General features: G+C 39.4%; 1 protein-coding gene across 1 annotated transcript in view; it reads left to right on the top strand.

Moving 5' to 3' along the window:
- NECAB2 (N-terminal EF-hand calcium binding protein 2) overlaps positions 1-16,275 on the top strand; it is a 190,538-nt gene that overhangs the window by 116,035 nt on the left and 58,228 nt on the right. Inside the window, exon 7 of the mRNA XM_032231091.1 lies at positions 14,500-14,636. Within this exon, the coding sequence (XP_032086982.1) occupies positions 14,500-14,636 (137 nt within the window). The remainder of the gene's footprint in view (positions 1-14,499; positions 14,637-16,275) is intronic.

Genomic DNA, 16,275 nt, shown 5'->3' on the forward strand with positions numbered 1-16,275 from the left:
TGAGCAAGGGTTTGGACTAGAAAATCTCCAAGGTCCCAACTCTGTTGTTCTGTATTCTGACATGGTGAAATTAACAATGATGGGAAAAGAACTTGATAGGAAAAGAAGAAAGAGAAAAGGCAGATTTGTTCTTCCAAATGTAAAATCTGGAATTTCTTCACTCCCTAAATATTCAGTCTGGAATCCTTATTTAATTGACCAAACTCATGGTTTGCATCAGGGCTCTTCCCTTCTCACTGGCTGGACAATGGAAGTCCAGAGATGTTAAAGTTGCTCTAGTGAAGGAACAGTGACTTAGATGTTGCTTATCTGCATCTACATTTTGGGTTAGTGGCACACTTAGTGCTTTGCACAGAGACACAAATGAAAGAGCAAAAGGGGGAAGTAAAGAACAAAGGGTTCCGACGGATGCTTAAATTAAATCATGAGCCTTCAGCCAAGCTTCAAAAGAAATCCAGTTATTTATTAGGAGCAACATGTTGGCACATACCCAAGTGAAGCCAGCTCTTACCCCATGTCATTTACGGCCCAATTATGACCCTGTTTCCCCCCTCCTCATAGGGTGTGTCATAAATCACATTCTCCAATGGAGCCCTTTCATGGGCTGTAGAGATTATTCCCCACTCCGGCTGCTGTGGGAAACCTGGGAGACAGCCTTGAGAGAGATAAGTCTGGAATGTGCATCTGTCTTTTGCCATCATGCCGTTTCATTAGTTTCCCATCCCCCATTTCTGATGGCAACTCGAGATTAGGCCAGGGATGCTTTGCGAGTTGACACAAAGATGTAAACGTTTTGCTGGGAATGCTGGGAGTTGGAGTCTACATGGCTAGACCGCCCGTTGCCTACCCAGCTTTTACTTACTTACTTACTTATTTACTTACTTATTGGAATTTGTCAAACAATAATGAGAACAAGAATAAGAGAATAAAAATACAATGACAGGTACGATAGGCACATTAGTGCACACTTCTGACCACTTAAGAATGAAGTGAGGTCCATGGAAGTCATTTTGCAACTAAAATTGTGAAAATTTGTAGTGGAGACAACTGAATCGAGTAGGACATTCCAGACTTCCAGACTTCCAGAGCCAAGGTGGCGCAGTGGTTAAATGCAGCACTGCAGGCTACTGCTAGATCAGCAGGTTAGCGGTTCAAATCTCACCGGCTCAGGGTTGACTCAGCCTTCCATCCTTCCGAGGTGGGTAAAATGAGGACCCAGATTGTTGGGGGCAATATGCTGACTCTCTGTAAACCGCTTAGAGAGGCCTGAAAGGCCTATGAAGCGGTATATAAGTCTACTGCTATTGCTATATTGCTATTACTTTTAACAACTCTGTTGTAGAAACCACATTTTTCAATTTACATTGAGTTTAAAGCGGTTGTTCGTGCACTTATTATTGCGATTAAAACAGAAAAAGGCATTTACAGGTAAAGCATTACTACATACAATTTTGTATGCAATACCCAGGTCTGACCGCAAACAACATAGTTCTAAGTTATCCCAACCGAGAATTTGGAGCCTACTAGCATCAGGAATTCTAGTGTGTACAGAAGAGTGCAAGACTTTTCTCGTGAAATACTTCTGAACCTGCTCGATTGTACTGATGTCAGATATTTGGTGGGGATTCCAGACAGTTGAACAAGACTCTAAAATGATTCAGATACGTGCCCAGAATTCCATTGTGTGTATGGTCAGCACTGAGAAGGCTGGGAGTTGATGGCTACGCAAAAGAATGTAATGTTGAACAATGTTATTTGTAGGAGTTGACAGTTGTACTCCTGTGTTTCTTCCACATTCGGGTATCAGAATAGAAAAATACCAGCTACTGAAGCCTCGTCAGAAATAAAACTAACTAATTTAGACCCTCAAATTCAAGAGAAACTTATCAGTAACCTGCATAGCTCAAGACAGGTTTCCTTGAGAAATGCCTGTTAAATATTCTATTTTGTTTGTTTGTTTGTTTATTGGATTTATATGCCGCCCTTCTCCCAAAGGACTCAGGGAGGTGTACAACATTAAAAAAACACATATTATAAAAGTTAAAAAGAAAATTAGATAGAGTATCCAAAAACAAACCCAATTAATATTAACAATAACATTTTAAAAAACTAGATTAAAATTAACAATTAAATCAATCATTTATTTTATTTTGTTCAGGGCTAGGCCTTTCTTTTTTCCTTTCCCCGAAATAGACATGGATTTGTTTTTCTTTGTTTTTCTTTTTTGCATAACCCACTTGTACTTCCATCAATGGGACACGGTGGCTCAGTGGCTAAGATGCTGAGCTTGTCGATTAGAAAGGTTGGCAGTTGTCAGTTCGAATCTCTAGTGCTGCGTAATGGAGTGAGGTCCCATTACTTGCCCTAGCTTCTGCCAATCTAACAGTTCGAAAGCACGTAAAAATGCAAGTAGAAAAATAGGAACCACCTTTGGTGGGAAGGTAACAGCGTTCCGTGTGCCCTCAGCTTTTAGTCATGCCGACCACATGACCACGGAGACGTCTTTGGACAGCGCTAGCTCTTCGGTTTTGAAATGAAGATGAGCACTGCCCCTTGGAGTTGGGAACGACTAGCACGTATGTGTGAGGAGAACCTTTAGCTTTACCTTCCATCAATAGCTTTCATCCCTCCTCCTTCATCATTGGTATTATCTGTCTTGATTAGAATTGGAAAAAAAGCTGTTTCTCCAGGTACCCAACTTTTCAAATAACAGCTGATTTGCAATCACTTCAGGAGAAAGTTGGGTGAGCTTTCCACAATGCACACTAATCAGCAATCAGCAGCCCAATTCTCCATGAAAGGAAACGTTGACCCAATAAATTATTCGTTTATGTTCAGTCCATGTTTTCTGCCCAATAAGTGTCCTGTTGACAGTTACTTGCTCTCGGCAATTAGCAAGAATCTGAGTCATGATAGATGTCCACCTTCCGTTTTAAAAAAAGGAAACTGGATTTTAGAAGTTCTAGCAGCTTCATTTCCTGGAATTAAAACATATTAGGCCAGAGACTAGCTGTTCTGACCCAAGCTTCCCCAAAAAGTACAAAGCAGATTCCTGGTCCCGACAAAGCCCCTTTTATTAAACGAATGGTGAATTCCTCCCATTCACATTCAGCAAAGGCCTGGTAAACAGTCTTTCAAAGGTGCATTTATGACCACAGACCTTATCTAGCTTGGAAAACTGCCATATAAATATTTTCCAAAACCAGTGCTGTGCAAGGAAAGACTGGGCACAGAGTCTCTGAGATTCACGGACAGATCTTCACACTCCCGAAATGAACAAATGGACAAATTGTTTCCTGCAAAAGCCCACTCCCCTTTCGCTCCTCTTTTATTCCTTATGGGAGGGGCCATTCACCGTCCACCAGTGGCTTTACTCCCAAGTTGACCCTGATTTCTTAGCTGTCCGTTTCTTCTGACAGCTCTGTGCATGCGCACACTGGGAACAGGCTCCAGCTGTTCCTCTGCTTCATTGCTGTCTCACTCCAAAGGCAGCTGATAATTGTCAGATGGCTCTGGCCCCCTCTCTACTGCCGATGCAGAGCCCTAGTCCGAGCCTTTCCCAGCCTCCAGGACTGGCCCCTGTTCCTTCCCAACCTCCTCAATGTCCAACTCTGGCCACTGGCAGGTCACAACATTTGGGCACATTTGAAATGTTAAGAGCACATGGTGACTGTTGTCTCAAAATGGTGGCCCTATTTTCCAAAGCACCAGAAGGCAGGGCCAGAAGCAATAGATGGAAACTAATCAAGGAGAGGAAACCACCTAGAACTCAGAAGAACAATCAATGAGTGGAACCGAAGTTGCCTTCAGAAATTGTGGTGCTTCATCCCTGGAGGCTTTTAAGAAGAGACTGGACGGCCATTTGCCTGAACTGTTATAGGGCAGGGGTGTCCAATTTGATTCCATTGAGGGGCCCATCAGGGTTGTGTTTGACCTTGGGGGCCAGGGGGGTGTGGCCAGAGTGGGCGTGGCCAGCTTGATCTCACTCGTGTTGGTGGCCTGAGGAGCTTTTCCAGTGAAAATGGGCTCCCGATCTCCGTTTTTGGCTGCAATGGCCTCCTGCTGCCCTCTGCCAGCAAAAATGGAGGGCTGCAGGAGGCCGTTGTGGCTAAAAACGGGGCCTGGGAGAGTCACATGTGGCCGTTTTTGCTGGCAGAAGCACCACGGGCCGGTCCTTTGCTTTTTTCAGGGGAGCCCCATGGGCCAGATGTAAGACCCCCATGGGCCAGATCTGCCTTGAGTTTGATACCCCTGGTGTAGGGTCTCCTGCTTGAGCAGGGGGTCGGACAAGAAGACCTCTAAGGTCCCTTCCAACTATGTTATTACATTAAGAGGACTTGCTTATTTGTGGGCATTTCCACAAAATGGTTGTCATGGTAGCCAGGTCCAATAATTTTCCAGAAGCTTCTTTGGCTGCCCATCTAACTTTTCCATAATTCCAGAAATCAGACTTGCAAGAGGAAATGGTGGGAAAGAGCTGTGCATGCATCTAAATATTTTCAGGGAGGTCTTATTGTTTTTGAGGTGCAGGAAGCGGCGAGTGTGGTCACCTCATGGCTGCTGCTGTGCTGCAATAATTTTGGGGTGGGCTTATTTTTGGGGGAGGGCTTATTTTAGTGCATGCGCTCAAAAGCCCAATTGGGCGTATTATCCAGGGAGGTCTTATTTTCGGGAAAACGGTATATCCAAGGTTGAAAAAGGATGAAACAGAAAAGAGAACTTAGAGGAAAATATAAAAAGAGGCATGAATTATTATGATCATATATTGACTGTTTGAGAAGGAGCTGTTAGGTCAGAGGCTGCTCTTCTTTTATTGTGAAGAAAGACACTTAAAACGTTACATTCACTTCCTAAGGAAGATAATAAGGCAAGATTTTCTCTCTTGCATTATATCAACTGAATAGTTTTGTTATGTTCAACAATACTTTTGTGAATCGTTGCTAAAAAAGTAAGTTACTGCAGAAAGCAGATGTCATCCAAAGAAGTTCCATGTATGAGGAAAAGTTGCGAGCAGCAATAAATGTTTTCTCCCAGAATATTTAAAAACTCTTATGCACTTTTAGAAAAAACCTACAGTTGGATTTTACACCTTGACGGGAAGCTGTCACCGAAAGAAAAATATCCAGTGGAAATATTTGCAGAAATGTCATTCTAATCGTAAAGCGTGTGCGCAGCGAACTGGTATTAACTGGTTCAGGAATTCACCCCTACCCCAAATAGTAACGTGTGTGTGTGTGTGTGTGTGTGTGTGTGTGTGTGTGTATGTATATGTATATGTATATGTATATGTATATGTATATGTATATGTATATGTATATGTATATGTATATGTATATGTATATGTATATGTATATGTATATCTTAACCTTAGTCAAATAAGTCAGCTTTATATTCCTTTCCTTTAGTTTTAACACAGTAACATCGCTTTCTCTAAAAAACACAGCAAAAAACAAACAAATACCCTTAATCCCATATCTTATTTATAAACAAATCTTTAAAGCCTTTTATTCCGTCCCAGTGGGGGAAAAGTCCACGAAGAGCTACCAGAAGCAACAACATATGTACTTTAACCTTGATCAAATCTTTGTAGAAAGCATTTAATTGCCAGTGACAACAGCATTCTTTCTTTTTCTCGGCAAATACTTCATTTATCCTCAGTGTGGCTTTAAAGTAACAATCCTTCTCTTTGTAACACAGCCAAATCCTTGCTTGTGTCAGAAAAGATAATTCAAAGTGAAAGCGGAGGTATAGTGCAGATTGCAAGACATATTTTTACTGTCTCTCCAGAGTTGGTATAAGATGCTACAAATATTTCAAAGAGATTCCTTGTCTTTGGATATAAAGATCCGTTCGTAGCTAACAACTCTGGGATTAAAATGAAATTAATTTTTGCAAATGTATGAAATATTCAGGGAAAACTCTGAAGCCATCTGTCAGGGTTGCTTTCGAACTGATACACACACTATACACTGTACAAACTATATACACCAACACACACACACACACACACACACACACACACGTAGTATTTCTTTAGCCAGAAACTGAAGAAAAATACAGAACCAGGAAGAAAAATGAACCAATGACAAACTTTGGGGTAGAGAAGGCAATTTAGATTTTTGATAAAGGAATTGTTATTTATTTATTTTTAACCAATTTTACTGAAAAGATACTGTAAATAATTCAAGAATCACCTAAGGACCAGAAAAACAAAACAAGCAAACAAAGAAAAAACCCAGAAAAGGCGGAAACTACACACACACACACACACACAGACACACACACACACACAGAGGTTGCACTGCTTATTCCTTTCCCTTTTAGTATTAAACTGACAATGGGCCACACAGTTTATGGATTGTAATTTTGGTATAGTTAGACCATGTGTAATTGACAGACTGGATTTTATCATAGATTTTAGCTGTTATTTATTATTTTACATAAAAAATTTAATTCTATATTTAGGGAGTGTTGTTATTTGTACTGTTCACTGGTCTATGACTGTAATAAACTGAATTGATTAATTGAATATATATCACATACGAATCCGCTGTCAAACAGATTTCTAAATCAATCCCAGCAGAAAAATATATCTAAGGAACTGGGGAATTGTGGGAGTTGAAGTCCATGTATCTTAAAGTTGCCAAGGGAGGGGTCCCCACTTTCTAAAGTGATGAAATTATAGAAATACCTAGTTTGAAGTAAGGCTGAACAGGTCTCCTGCATTTGCTGCTACCGGTTTCCTCAAAGAGAATTTTCTTTTGAAATTGATTTAAGCAGATGGAATTTCAAAGAATCCAGTGATTCTCCTGATATTTATTTAGTACTGATACTTATTTAGTGACACTTATTTAGGAAAAGGTGGCTCGGTGGCTAAGACACTCAGCTTGTCGATCAGAAAGGTCAGCAGTTTGGTGGTTCGAATCCCTGACGCCGTGTAACGGAGTGAGCTCCTGTTACTTGTCCCAGCTTCTGCCAACCTAGCAGTTCGAGAGCATGTAAAAAATGCAAGTTGAAAAATAGGAACCATCTTGGTGGGAAGGTAGCAATGTTCTGTGCGCCTTTGGTGTTTAGTCATGCCGGCCACATGACCACGGAGACGCCTTTGGACAGTGCTGGCTCTACTCTAGTATCAAGTCTCATTCAAGAGCCTTCTTGCAAGGCAACACTTTCATTTCAACACTAACTTTCTAAAGAATTCTTTGCTAAATGGGCAAATAAATACTCAGAGTGCAAATAATTGAGAGCTCATAATCTGGCTGTTTAACAGTAGGAGGGCTAGGAAAAGAAATGATCAGAAAGACTTCTACAGTTTAAGATTTCAAATGCTGCATGAGGAAATGATCTTGGAATTAAATTACTGCCCATGTGTCTGATCTGTTTAACTACTGCTGTTCAGTTTATGATTCGAATTAACTGGCAAGTAGAAGGATAATTCTCTGGATAAGTTCGCACATCTTAGGTGTGTTTTTAAACAAAAAGAAAAAAGAAAAAAACCCTCTTATTGATTGAACAATCTACCATGGACTAAATGCTCATATAAGCATAAATTATAGCTCAGTGGCTAAGAGGCTGAGCTTGGCTGAGCTTGTCGATCAGAAGGTCGGAAGTTCAGCAGTTCGAATCCCTAGCGCCGCATAATGGAGTGATCTCCCGTTACTTGTTCCAGCTTCTGCCAAACTAGCAGTTCAAAAGTATGTAAAAATGCAAGTAGAGAAATAGGGTCCACTTTGGTGGGAAGGTAACAGTGCTCCATGCGCCTTCGGCATTTAATCATGTCGGCCACATGACCACGGAGACGTCTTCGGACAGCGCTGGCTCTTCGGCTTTGAAACGGAGATGAGCACCACCCCCTAGAGCAGTGTTTCTCAACCTTGGCAACTTGAAGATGTCCTTCAACAGCATTCGCTGGCTGGGGAATTCTGGAAGTTGAAGTCCGGACATCTTCAAGTTGCCAAGGTTGAGAAACACTGCCCTAGAGTCAGGAATGACTAGCGCATATGTATGGGGAACCTTTATAGTCTATAATAGTGTATCTTAACTTTAGCCATTTTAAGATGTGTGGACTTCAACTCCCACACATCTTAAAATGTTGAGGAACATGGGTCTATAAACTACAATGTATAGGTTTGTGCAACATACTAAATCATTAATGATAACTGAATCTACTACGTTATGATTTAATGCAATGTCTGAATCCAGTCTTTGAATTACAACAGATTGGATGAAACACCAATTACTCAAATCCAAATCTTTATTCTGGTCCTCGCCCATCATAAACCCCAGTTATTAGAATTTAGGAGATTATGTGTAATCTTTTCCCACCTCCTGGCAATCCTAATTGGGATATTTTCTTCCCAATCCTTTAAAAAAAACTTTAATGGAATCCTAGGGTTGAGACCATAGATGCAACCTTCAACTCAGTGCTGGAATCTGGAATCCAGCTTGTTTGGTTTTAGATTTTTGTCCTGCCTTTAAAAAGTGGCAAACATGCCTAATGCTCATTCTTCCTCCTAGTTTCCCCCACAACAACCCTGTGAGGTGGGTTAGGTTGAGAAAGAGGGATATGAGCCGTGGTGGCACAGTAGTTAGAATGCAGTACTGCAGGCTGCTTCTGCTGATCACTGGCTGCCAGCAGTTCGGCAGATCGAATCTCACCAGGCTCAAGGTTGACTCAGCTTTCCATCCTTCCAAGGTGGGTAAAATGAGGACCCAGATTGTTGGGGGGAAGAGGCTGACACTGTAAACCGCTTAAAGGGGGCTGTAAGGCACTGTGAAGCAGTACATAAGTCTAAGTGATATTGGTATTTCCTTCCTTCCTCCCTCCCTTCCTCTTAGAATTCAGTATTGCAGGGTAATTCTGCCCACTACCAGGAGTTCAGTTCTCATTAGCTCAAGGTTGACTCCGCCTTCCATCCTTCTGAGGCCGGTAAAATGAGGGCCCAGATTGTTGGGGGCAAAAAAACCGCTTAGAGAGGGCTGTAAAGCCCTGTAAAGTGGTATATAAGTCTAAGTGCTATTGCTATTGCTAGCCTTAAGGCATCCAGCCCATCTTTCATGCCTAAAGTGGAGTAATATTCACTATCTCCTAATTATTGGCTGAAAGTCATGCAAGCCAGGTTTCATACCTAAGTTGGGACTAGAACTCACCATTTCCTGGTGACTGGCCCAAAATCATCAAACTGCTTTCATGTCTAATTCAGGACTAGAATTCTCCTGGTGATTGACCTAAAGTCACCCAGCCAGCTTTCACAGCTAAGGTGGGACCAGAACTCAACATCTCCTAGTGATTATCCCAAAGTCACCAAGCTGGCTTTCATGCCTAAGGTTGGATTAGAACTCACAGTCTCATATTTCCTGGACTGGCACTTTAACCACTATGCTGAACTGCCTCTTGAGCATCCTGACAGATGTCTGTGCAGCCTTTGCTTCTCCACAAAGCAGAAGCTGATCATCTCCTTCAGTCTTTGCTTCTGCTTCCCAGCAGCTCTTACTGTTAGGAAAATTCCTTTCGCTTTTAGCCAGAATGCTGCTTCCTGAAACGTGAACCCATTATCCTGTTCCTGTGCGCTGAGGTGATGGAGGATGGTCAAACTACTTCTCAGTGACAACTAATGGAATAGATGTCAGTATATGGAAGTTGTCAGTATATGGAAGCTCATATCCTCCACAATGATCCTCTCTCAAGGTTAAACATACTCATACTTTTCCAGGTTAAATTTTGTTCTCTCTCGTCTGGTCCTTCAGATTTCCCTTCTTTCCCTTTTCCCCCCCAGCTTTTCTTATTTTTTCGTAAAATGTGGTGGCAGAACTAGAACCAAGCTAAATTAAGTGAAAGTGCTGCTTCTCATAATTTTGAAACTGCTAGCTGCTGTTTTTTTTTTAAGCCAGAGGTAACGTTATCTTAATAAAAAATACAATGCTGATGGCAAAAGAATAAGCTCTAATTTCTTATCTAGTTGAATGGCATAAAGGAGTAGGATGCGCAGTTAATTTCTTGAACGAACTCTTTCTACCTTTTTTCTTTCTTTCTCTTTCTTTCTCTTTCTTTCTCTTTCTTTCTCTTTCTTTCTCTTTCTTCTTCTTCTTTCTTTCTTTCTTTCTTTCTTCTTCTTTCTTTCTTTCTTCTTTCTTTCTTTCCTTCTTTTTTTCTTTCTCACTTTTGTTTTAAATAGAAAGGTGGAAGCCTGCCCTTGGTTGAGCTGAAATGTTTCTGCCTTCATTGGTTACCATAGGAACAGACCTTAGTTAATCTTCTGTTCATAAACCCAGAGCAATTTACGTGTGTGGAAGTTTGATTATTCAAATTGCTTTTGCATGTGTTCAAATAAATTATAATGACTGATACCAATGTACTTTTATTATCTCTTAGCTTAGTTATTAAAAATAGTTTTTGATAAAAACAGATGTCTCTTTTCCATCTTTGTTCCTTCTCTCCAACTTTGTGTGTGTGTGTGTGTGTGTGTGTGTGTGTGTGTGTGTGTGTGAGAGAGAGAGAGAGAGAGAGAGAGAGAGAGAGATATGTTAAATGTGTCTTCCTCTTGGCTTTCAAAGAAAAATAATCACCTTTTCTTCCTCAATTCATCATTTTTATAAAAGGATGCGGTGACAGTAACCTTTCCTTCCTGTTATATTTAACAAGAGAAGAGTGCATGGTGACACGTTGTTCAAATTGTGATTTCTTTTCTAACTCATCTTCTTCCAAGATTTTCACATTTTAAGTCCCACTAATTGCTCTACACAAAGACCAGGATCACACTCTGTTGGAATTCTATTCTATTCTACTTTCCTCCCTCCCACCCACATTCTATTCTATTCTATTCTTTCTCTTCCCTTCTTCTATTCTATTCTATTCTATTCTATTCTACTTTCTTAACTCCCTCATTCTATTCTGTTCTGTTCTATTCCATTTCATTCCATCCTATTCTAATTTCTTCCCTCCCTCCCTCCCTCATTCTATTCTAATCTAATCTATTCTACTCTACTCTCTTCTATTTCTCTTCTATTTCTCTTCTCTTCTCTTCTCTTCTCTTCTCTTCTATTTATTCAATTATTCTATTCTATTCTATTCTACTTTCCTCCCCATCATTCTATTCTATTCTATTCTACTTTCTTAAGTCCCTCATTCTATTCTGTTCTGTTCCATTCCATTCTATTCTAATTTCCTCCCTCCCTCCCTCCCTCCCTCCCTCATTCTATTCTAATCTATTCTAATCTATTCTATTTCCGTCCCTCCCTCCCTCATTTTATTCTGTTCTATTCTATATATTCTATTCTACTTTCCTCCCTTCCTCCCTCATTCTATTCTATTCTATTCTATTTCTCTTCTCTTCTTTCTCTTTTATTCTCTTCTATTTATTCTATTACTCTATTCTATTCCATTCTACTTTCCTCTCCCCTCATTCTATTCTATTCTATTCTATTCCATTCTATTCTATTCTAGCTATTCACCTTCAGAGGATGGAATTAGGCAATCAGATGATAACAGCTAATCCTGCAAGAGTATGAGGAAGGGAAATGCATCTTCCACTGTAATGGAAATGCGAAATTGTGGGTCATGGGGGAAGGAGGGGGGGATGAGGAAAGGATAAATAGGATATATATCATCATCTGGGTCAACTATATTTCTCAGAGGGTTTGCGTTTTCTTCTGCTTGCACGAGATAGTTTATTATGAGGAGAGATTATGGCAAGCTTCCTTGCATTGAGACCAACCCTTCATTTCAGATTGTCAATGACTGTCAGGATGAGTCTCAGCTGTTCTTCTGAAGGGTAAAATGGGGGAACCGTGTGTATTGTAAAGTTTTTCTGCTTTCCGTTTGTGCATCCGGAGGTTTAAATTGCTGGTTCTTTTGTGGAGTGAAACAAATCTCATTTAGAATAGAATGGAATGGAATGGAATAGTATAGAATGGAATGGAATAGAATAGGACAGAATAGAATAGAATAGAATGGAATGGAATGGAATAGGACAGAATAGAGTAGAATAGAATAGAATAGAATAAGAAGAATGGAATGGAATAGATGGAATAGAATGGAATGGAATGGAATGGAATAGAATAGAATAGAATAAGAAGAATGGAATGGAATGGAATGGAATGGAATGGAATAGAATAGAATAGAATAGAATAGAATAGAATAGAATAGAATAGAATAGAATAGAATAGAATAGAATAGAATAGAACAGAACAGAGAGGAATTGAATGGAATAACATAGAGTAGAGTAGAATAGAATAGAATAGAATAGAATAGAATAAGAAGAATGGACAGGACTGGACTGGACTGGATGGAATGGAATAGAATAGAATATAATAGAATAGAATAGAGAGGAATGGAATGGAATAAAATAGAATAGAGTAGAATAGAGTAGAGTAGAATAGAATAGAATAGAAGAAGAAGAATGGATTGGAATGGAATGGAATGGAATAGAATAGAATAGAATAGAGAGGAATTGAATGGAATAACATAGAATAGAGTAGAGTAGAATAGAATGGAATGGAAAGGAATGGAATAAAATAGAATAGAGTAGAATAGAGTAGAGTAGAGTAGAGTAGAATAGAATAGAATAGAATAGAATAAGAAGAATGGATTGGAATGGAATGGAATAGGACAGAATAGAGTAAGAAGAACGGAATGGAATGGACTGGAATGGACGGAATGGAATGGAATGGAATGGAATGGAATGGAATGGAATAGAATAGAATAGAATAGAATAGAATAGAATAGAATAGAATAGAATAGAATAGAATAGAATAGAATAGAATAGAGCTGGAAAGGATCTTAGAATCTAGTCCAGCCCCCCGCTCAAGCAGGAGACCTTATACAATTTGAGAGAAATGTCAAGTTGTTCCACTGATGAATTGTTCTGTCAGGAAATTTCTCCTTAGTTTTTAAGTTGTTTCTCTCATTATATATATATAATAGTGTGGCATCTGGGTATCATTAATTTTGATTAGTAAATAGTAGTGATAATATTGACCATTTTGGTAATCTTAATTATATTAATCATACTCATATCATTACAATAACATTGTACATAATACAATCATCTTTCAACTTCTGATCCTTTCAACTACATACTGATTTTAAAATATGATATAGGAATGTGCATAATATGTCCCTCTTTCTAATTTCTACCTCTATTCTAAATCTTAATAGCACAAATCTTATATTAATAGGTGTTCTAATGTATTCTACTTCTATTATACCAAATCTTTCTAATCAACAAAATCAAGTTTCATTTTTTGTTTCTAACCAAACACAAATTCCAGAAGTGACATCCTGTTTTAACTTCAAGCCATTACAAAGCAGATGGCTGTAAGTCGAGGACTACCTGGGGCAGGTGGCATTGCCTTCGTCTTTTTTTAAAAAAATTAAAATGTTTTTATTAAACATGAATTAAAACCTTAGACACAGTGTAAACGGTCCTGGCAGAATCTATGCCCTACATGCTAAGATATTCAGTTACACATTATAGCCACCTAGTTTTTTTAACATTTGATCCATACCCTATTTACAAAAAAGAAAAAAATAACCTATTTCCAGCCATGTTGGTTTGTGTTTATCTTGTACATTCTTGCGTTTATCATTTCCTACATAATTCTAGTCTCCATTCTATGTGTTAGCATTCCAAGTATCATGTAGAATTAAATCAGAATCAAAGGCAAAACGATCCTTAAAGTTCCAATTTAATAAAGCAGACATCTTAGCACTGTGTTAATCCCAATACTGGAAATGACTTCAGAATTCCACCCAGTTAAAAGTTCGTGATCTTGTCCCCAACCCACAATCCATCACATGGTCCAATCTTCTTCTTCCATGCTGGCATTCACACCCAGCTTTCCGGTCAAGTGTACTGGTGCAGAGACAAAGGATGACCTTGGCTTCTAGTAAAGAATGAAAACAATACATTCCACAATCTCACTTCTGTCTATTCCCCCTCCAATCAACTATACTAAAGAAACAGCATAATGAAATAAGAGGAAGTGTGGCAGGCCAAAATTCTAAAAGGAATATAATTGCAGGCCTGACACTATGAATCTTGGCTCATGCCTGTTTTGGGCTTTCCCTTTTATATTCCAACCATCGATAAAATTTATCCCAGAGCTTATAATATTCTGATTTATCTTCCATTCCCACGTCAATTTATCCATTTCAGCGCAGATCAAGATTTTCCTAATTATTTCCCCTTCGTGTGGAGTTTCCCTGTTTTTCAAATTCTGGGCAAAGATCATTCTTGCTGCCGTGATAATATGTATTGTTAGAAAGATAACCCCCTTGTTGTATTTCTTGTTTATAATTCCCAAGAGAAATAGTTCCGGCGTGAATTCTATTTCCTCTTACGTTATCTCTATAAACCACTTTTGGATATTCTGCCAGTATATTTTGGCTTTTGGGCACGACCACCACATATGGTAGTAAGGTGCCTGGTTCTTGGTCACGCATTGCCTTTGCCTTAAAGGCACCTTCTTAGAGAGTTCCATTGTCTTCCTCTTTTCTAGGTTTATGAACGAGGAACAAACGTGGACCAGTTTGTCACCCGTTTCCTGCTGAAAGAGACGGCCAATCAGATCCAGTCCTTGCTCAGCTCCGTGGAAAGTGCCGTGGATGCCATCGATGAACAAACCAGCCAGATAAGGTTGGACTCTAATCTTTATGCCATTCCGTGTGACGTCTAGATAAGATAAGATAACCTTGGTTGTCCTTTTTCTGTATACACAAAGACACACATTAAAACTGAAATTTTGACACACCGCTCTCGAAAACCCTCCAGGGATGTTACCATCCCAAGGATTATAATAATAATAACAACAATAATAATAACAGCAGCAACATCCCAAAATTTTTGTCTGCCTGTCTGTCTATATCTATCTATCTATCTATCTATCTATCTATCTATCTATCTATCTATCTATCTATCTATCTATCTCTCTATCTCTCTATCTCTCTCTCTCTCTCTCTCTCTCTATCTAGTTTCCCTGAAAATAAGATCTCCCCAGATAATAAGCCCAATTGGGCTTTTGAGCGCATGCGCTAAAATAAGCCCTCCCTGAAAATATTGCAACACAGCAGCAGCCATGAGGTGACCACTCTTGCCGCCTCCTGCTCCTCAAAAATAATAAGACCTCCCTGAAAATAAGGCCAAGTGCTTATTTTGGGGGTCAAAAGAAAATAAGACCCTGTCTTATTTTAGGGAAAACCCAGTATCTATCTATCTATCTATCTATCTATCTATCTATCTATCTATCTATCTATCTATCTATCTATCTAATTTCTATCTATCTAATATCTAATCCCAACATCCTAATTTTGGGATTTTGCTGCTGTTATTATTACATTTGAATACACAGCAGAAAAAAGAATCTTGAGAGTTAACAAAGTTGATATTATGTGGTATAAAACTATTACAGAATCCAGCTGTTCTGCTTCAGATAGCACAAATGCTCCTTCCAGAAGATAACAAAGAAAACTGCTCATAGAGAGGATGTGTAGCATCCCTGACAATACTACAGACCCTTGTTAAAGCATTGCTTATATGCCATGTCCTGGATAGAAGGAAGTGAACTTCCAATAATCTTTTCTGCTGTCCTCACCACTCTCCACACAGACGTCCTGCCTGAAACAATAATACAGCTAGTCCACAATTCAGTCCAAAATTTCTCTTGTTTAGTGAGACATTTGTTCAGTGAGTTTTGCCCCATTTGACAACCTTGCTTGCCACAGGTGTTAAGTGAATCACTGCAGTTGTTAAGTGAGTAACCTGGTTATTAAGAGAATCTGGCTTCCTCCTTGACTTTGCTTGTGAGAAAGTCACAAAAGGGGATCGTGTGACCTTGGCAAACAGCAATCGTCATAAGTGTGAACCAGTTGCCAAGCATCTGGATTTTGATCCCGTTATCATGGGGATGCTGCAAAGGTCGTAACTGTGAAAAATAATCATGTCACATTTTTCAAAGTTACACATTTAAAAGAACTGTTGTAAGTTGAGGAGTCTCCGTACTTCCAAACCAAACAGTAATACAGTATGACAGGATGCTTTCAATAGTCCCCCTCTGTAGAGTGGTAAGGACAGAGAAAGGAAGACGTGCTCTTCTCATACAATGCAGAAAATGCCCGCTTGACCAGTGTTCACAGTTGAGCGAGCAAGCTAACCAGATTGTTAGCTGCGTCCCCAGAAATGTGACACCGCTAACCACCTCCATGATCAAATTACTAATGCCCAGTGGTGTATGTCTGTGGCTGTCTTTCCTGACACCAACAATGATTTATTTTGTTGT

The sequence above is a fragment of the Thamnophis elegans genome, chromosome 14 (assembly GCF_009769535.1).
Source record: "Thamnophis elegans isolate rThaEle1 chromosome 14, rThaEle1.pri, whole genome shotgun sequence".
In the NCBI taxonomy this organism is placed as follows: Eukaryota; Metazoa; Chordata; class Lepidosauria; order Squamata; family Colubridae; genus Thamnophis; species Thamnophis elegans.